The 5,501-nt window shown below is 50.4% G+C and overlaps 1 protein-coding gene across 1 annotated transcript in view; it reads right to left on the bottom strand.

Annotated features, from left to right (window-relative positions):
• The window catches only part of Pmar_PMAR023554 (P-type ATpase 3, putative), a 13,045-nt gene extending 9,312 nt beyond the window's left edge, over positions 1 to 3,733 (bottom strand). The window contains exons 1-19 of the mRNA XM_002785795.1: positions 3,703 to 3,733; positions 3,521 to 3,659; positions 3,390 to 3,471; positions 3,248 to 3,339; positions 3,120 to 3,198; positions 2,482 to 2,613; positions 2,324 to 2,431; positions 2,153 to 2,278; positions 1,958 to 2,094; positions 1,778 to 1,883; positions 1,587 to 1,737; positions 1,296 to 1,543; positions 1,156 to 1,246; positions 1,006 to 1,101; positions 869 to 959; positions 690 to 825; positions 564 to 645; positions 384 to 519; positions 155 to 303 (exon numbers count right to left, since the gene is read on the bottom strand). Of these exons, the coding sequence (XP_002785841.1) occupies positions 155 to 303; positions 384 to 519; positions 564 to 645; positions 690 to 825; positions 869 to 959; positions 1,006 to 1,101; positions 1,156 to 1,246; positions 1,296 to 1,543; positions 1,587 to 1,737; positions 1,778 to 1,883; positions 1,958 to 2,094; positions 2,153 to 2,278; positions 2,324 to 2,431; positions 2,482 to 2,613; positions 3,120 to 3,198; positions 3,248 to 3,339; positions 3,390 to 3,471; positions 3,521 to 3,654 (2,176 nt within the window). The 5' untranslated portion in view covers positions 3,655 to 3,659; positions 3,703 to 3,733. The remainder of the gene's footprint in view (positions 1 to 154; positions 304 to 383; positions 520 to 563; positions 646 to 689; positions 826 to 868; positions 960 to 1,005; positions 1,102 to 1,155; positions 1,247 to 1,295; positions 1,544 to 1,586; positions 1,738 to 1,777; positions 1,884 to 1,957; positions 2,095 to 2,152; positions 2,279 to 2,323; positions 2,432 to 2,481; positions 2,614 to 3,119; positions 3,199 to 3,247; positions 3,340 to 3,389; positions 3,472 to 3,520; positions 3,660 to 3,702) is intronic.
• Positions 3,734 to 5,501: the final 1,768 nt, after the last annotated feature.

The following is a 5,501-nucleotide window of genomic DNA, read 5'->3' as shown; positions in this document are numbered from 1 at the left end:
GGCACTCAATATGGCGTTTGGAGTCCGGCTTAAGCTCATTGCGGAACAACAGCAGTCCCAACAAAGACAGGCCCGACTCCAGCTCTTGACGAGAGGCCGATCGATCTGATTATACATACAGAGAATTATTCCATCCATACCACAACCGACTCACCTTTCGACCCCCCACTAAGCTTCCGAGCAGCAATAGCCAGCACATAGCACCCTTCAGCAGCGTACTGCTCGGCCGCCGAGACCACGAGGCCTTCGAAGACCTCACGAGTATCCGATCCTGCACTCTCCTCCCCACGATGGAAGTTGCACCTACACTCGCCCCGTCCAGCACTGCGATCAAAGCGCTACCGCCTCCAACCAGAGGCTCAAAGACCCCTTGGTACCCTTACCTCGACAGGACAGCCTCATGGGAGCCCTTGCAGAAGACGTAGGCCTCCCCACTCTCCATATTCTGTATCACCACACTCATGGTCATAGTGTGGTGATCGAAGGCATTCTGCTTCAACACCTCCCACTTGCCCAAGCCTGCCCCACCACTACCGACCCACCAACCTCCCGACACCTCCCACCTGCCGGCTCCTCTACGATGGACATATCGCTGTTGTAGACCCAACCCAGCGACATCGCTGCTTCTACCATGCGCAACTCGACCTATCAAACACGCCTCTAGCCGACACAGATACGTGAGCACCCACCTGATGCCCAACACGCTGCTTAGCTCCGACGACGCTGACCGTGTGGGTGAGGGCCAGACCAGGACCAAGTAGGCCTTCCATCCCACTCGTCGGAGGTCCTCCAGAGAACGATAGCAACTTCGGTTGGGCAGTGGGCCTCCATATGAACTCATCACAGAGAACACCAACCCGCCACTTACTTGTGGGCATCCACTCTGACGATCCCCACGAAGTCCAGACCAGTCTTGGTCAGAGTTCCCGTCTTGTCGAAACACATTTGGCTGAGGCGGCCTACAATAGGAGCATATACCACTAAGGACATACTACCCAACCACACCAGTGAGGGTCAGTCGTTCAACATCCATGCAATATACACGGAGATTGCCCCCGATATCTCCCTCATCATCACAGTTGGCGAAGGCCGCTCGAGAGTCTAACAAAAACTAAAGCTGTGACCCACTCTTCCGACCATTCACACCATACTCACCTCGCTCCTTCGCACTCCTACCAATGAGCCGGAACCGTCCAGACTTGTTGGATCGTAGTCTCGAGGCAGCAGCAAGTTGACCACCGAGAATCTAGCAAGGTTGGACCATGCAAGATACGAAATAGCATCCACCTCGCTACCGCTATGCTGAGCAGAGGGTTGATCATACCCACTATAGAGAAGCAGGCCGTGAGGATGCTACCCATGCTGAAGGAATACTGCGCGTTGAGGATGAGGAACTCCACCAGACCAAAAGTTATCAATATGCCGAGGACGATGCGGATCTCCCGAGCCCAGGTCAGCTTCAGTGGTGCACCAAATAACAGAGTACGCAGGAGGCTACCTCGCAGTGTTTCGGCAGATGTATGAGTGACGACCAGCAAACAGCCTGCCACACAAGACCATGCCACAAGCCTGCCAGTAGAGCCTACCAATCCCAGAGGACGCTGAGGGGAGATCACTCTTAGATACTCCTGTAGCCGATAGTAGCTTCGTGCCAGCAAAGACATAGTGCTTCTTATTCCCAGTCTCGGGACTTCTCGGGAGGTCTGCCGTGTCAGGATCAGCTACCGGTGACGGTACCTACACGCTGTCTGTGCAAATGAGATGGATCTACACCAACCTGATATTTCTGTATGGGCATGGTCTCTCCTGTAAGCAGACTCTCATCAACTACCGCATTGCCTCTGATGACCACCGCATCGACCGACAGAAGGGCCGCATTCTCCCTCGCATCGTCATCGTTCAACAGCGCTATTACATCCTGAAAAAGGCGGAGCGAAGCTGTTGAGCCTCAACTTACAAGACTACTATCATTACCCCCTGAACCAACAGGTCACTCGTCGTTCTCCTCCAACTATCATTACGCTTAGCCCAAACAGCACCGTTGACCCTGGCCATGTTGCGAAGCTCACAACGCTGTCTTCGCTCCGTGTAGACCTGAACACGAGCAGTTAGCGGGTAAAACTCGTTAATGAGCTTTCCTCCCGCGCGGCACCTTGAGCAAGCCGCTTGCTGTAGCCAACAGGGCCAACAAGAGGCCGTAGGTAACATAATCCCAATAAACCGTGAGCCATACAGCACATAGTTGATATATATAGAAGTAGTTGAAATACTCCATGCCCTGAAACCAGGCACCTCGTGATGAATGCCAACGGATTGACCTTACCGCGGCCCTAATGAAGGTAGGTACTGGGATCACAATCTCGTTACGTCCATGTCTGTTGAGAATAGCAGTCACTGTGCTCAAGTTATAACCGTTTTCGTATCCATGAACCTACAAGTAATGCAATGACCAGGGATCGAACCCGCGACCTCCCACTCTACCTGTCTAGCAGTCGGTCCTCTCCGATCGAATATAGAGACCGCGTCGAACGCGGCCGGTGCAACTCCTCTATCGGTGTTCCAAGTGTAGCGGCGAAGTTGAAAGGTCACCCATCTGGCGGCGCCTATTGCACTCTAAGACAAGACAGTAAATACTCCTAATAATGATGATCCTCCGCGCAAAGCCAGCTGCGCATGTACTGCAATAGCAAGCATCTTCGCGTTGTGCGTGCGTGCGTGTGCAGAGCTATTCTGACTACTAAGTGCCCATGAGACGCCGTCTAAAGGCATCATATAAATCAGATGAGTCCTGTATGTGTAAAGATCGAATAGCTCGACCACGCACACAGATTCAAGAAATATATAAATATAAAAACATCTTTGACGGAAAAATGTCCAACCCAGGAATCGAACCGGGATCGAACTCCAGCGTCCAATCTGGCGCGAGATCCCAACATAAGCGGAGATCTACCACAGAACTTCTATGAGATAGGTCATGACAATCCTCACCGAGAGACGAACCCGCTCCAGATTCGTCGCCTCGAGTCACTCAAAACTTCACCGAGTTCCTTCGCATTAGCTCATGACTGCATTCACCACGAAGATCACACCGAATCGATCGATCAAAACGGTGGACTGACCTCAACTTTGCATAGATCAGAATGACGAATAACTCCACCACCGCACTCATCAACAGTCGTAGCAGTCATCATCACATAACTAATCATAGAGACCATCATCATACACAGAAATATACCCCCACACCTACTCAGCCAAGATAAGCTCACACGGTAGTAAATACAGCGTGCTGAAGAAGTATTCAAACCTCTTGAGGAGCATAAGAGCTGTCGTACTAGTGACCTGATAAACAGGTGATCGAAGAAGCGACAGGATTCCCAAGCTCAGCCCACCCAAGCAGCCAGGAACCCTCGTGTGTAGCTGTTCCAAGTTGGTTCGAGATCCACGGAATAGAACGGCCAAGCACCGTTATACCTACGAGCTCTCTCGAGATGACCAGTTTCCAAATGTTCGATTAAATTACTGTCCAATGACGAGTAACAGCAAGCTCAGCTGAAGCCACAGCAACCACAATACTCCCAGCCACTTCACACCAGTGCCCAAATAGTCCCTTCGGTACCCTCGCTGAGCCACCCCCTCTGTGGGAAGGTCAACCATGTGCCCTGACGAATCAGGTCCACCCCCAAACCGTCAATATAACGTTACCATCAATCCGGGACTTTCCGCGACTTCGAAAATAAACCAGTACATGCAATGCGATTATTAAAAGGAAAATAGCATAGTTGATGAGATAGAAGGGAGCCCAGAGGTATATTTCCCTCTGATCGCCTTCGGAAGGTTCTGGAGCTGCTGGCATCAAATCGATCAAGTCTACAGACCCCCTAAGCCACTATAACACAAATCCAACACCGAGCAGAGTAACATAAAAACACCACATAGCCAACAATACACTCACATGCACAGGGGGTAGGGAAGGACTCAACAGCTTCGAACACCACAAGAGGCGCCGGTCCCATTGAAGCACTCAGTCATCCTTCTAGCGTCACCACAGTCTACACAACAGCAACTCCTCACCATACAAGCTCAACCACTCCTCGGTCAGAGTCGTCTTGCACTACACAGAGCCTCTGATGGTAAACAGAGAGCCTGGCCACCTCAATCGACCAGGGCCTCAACAGTCTCCCCAAGGGCCGACCCTTTGGGAGCTGAGCGAAGGCTCGGAGTAATATCGCATCCCAACATCGCCGGCCCGGACTATTGCCGAAAATAAAAATCATTTTAGGTTGCCTAGGGTCAAGGCGGTCAAAAATTTTCGCGCGCCGTAAAATTCCAAACTCCACCTGCAACGCATCATTTTCTCGATGATCTTCTCGTAGACTCGGCAGAAGCCGCATACTCCTCGCTCGCTTCATCTTACTCATCCTAGCCTCTATCCTCGCCTCGTTGCTATATGGACGACAACAATCACATATCACCATTACGCTGACGTTACAACCAACCAGTACTCGTTGAAGTGGCAACAAGAAGTCATACGTGAGATTCATAGTGCTACCATCCACGCAACGAATCTGGAAAAGTAGCCCAGCTCTAAAATCAACCCCTCACTATGTCCTCTTGCCAGTCAACACTCATCGTCATAGTTTATAAGCAAACGTATCAGATCACTAAAGCTACTACAGTTCAACATCCCTGCCCTTGGTATTACAACAAGCCCATCCTCAGCTCCATGACCACAGTACGCCACCAACAGCTGCATCCCAGAGTAACCCTCTCCATCTACCATATGTTGCATCTGCCTCAATAGCTGTCCCAACTCACGCACGAGGTCTTCCCGAACCAAGTCAGCCAAATGCATGTACACCTAGAACACCACATAATATGACTAGGGCGATTACTCACAATTATCATTTAACGACAACCAATTCGATCGAGTAATCACATTTGACAGTAGCGAACAATTGTTAGCTATAGTGCGAGAAGAATCAAACCAACATTTTTCGGCGAACACTGGTTATCATTTTCTCGAAAATTTCAAGTAGAACCCTGGTCTGGCTTTTCTCGACAATTTCAAGCAGGACCAACAACAACACGCACTATCACAAATACGTACTTGATATCCTGAGGCCTCGCATCTCGCAACAACAGCATCACCTGCGTCCCTACTCCTCGGCAATCGCATGAGGGAACTCTCTGCTCGATACTCTGTGTTGGTTATAATACAAGCGAGGCGCAGAGGGGCCATCCATGGAAGATCGACTTCAGCTCGACCACCTCGTCCATATTATTAACGCGAGTCTAGGATGATGAGTGGTAGTAGTAAGTGAGCAGATCAAGCCAGTGGAAATCTTTTCGGACACGAATGATTCTCTCGATCGACCTTGATATAAAAGTTCCAACAACAACAACAACAACAACAACAACAACAACAACAACAACCACAGCAGCAGCAGCAATAAATTAGCCTTTCCGAGCAAGATGCCCCCTAACCTCAAACAGTTATGACA

Source organism: Perkinsus marinus (genome assembly GCF_000006405.1).
Source record: "Perkinsus marinus ATCC 50983 genomic scaffold scf_1104296931952, whole genome shotgun sequence".
NCBI classification, from domain to species: domain Eukaryota; phylum Perkinsozoa; order Perkinsida; family Perkinsidae; genus Perkinsus; species Perkinsus marinus.
Note: the sequence above shows the minus strand (reverse complement) of the source record. Positions and strands in the feature narration are given on the sequence as shown.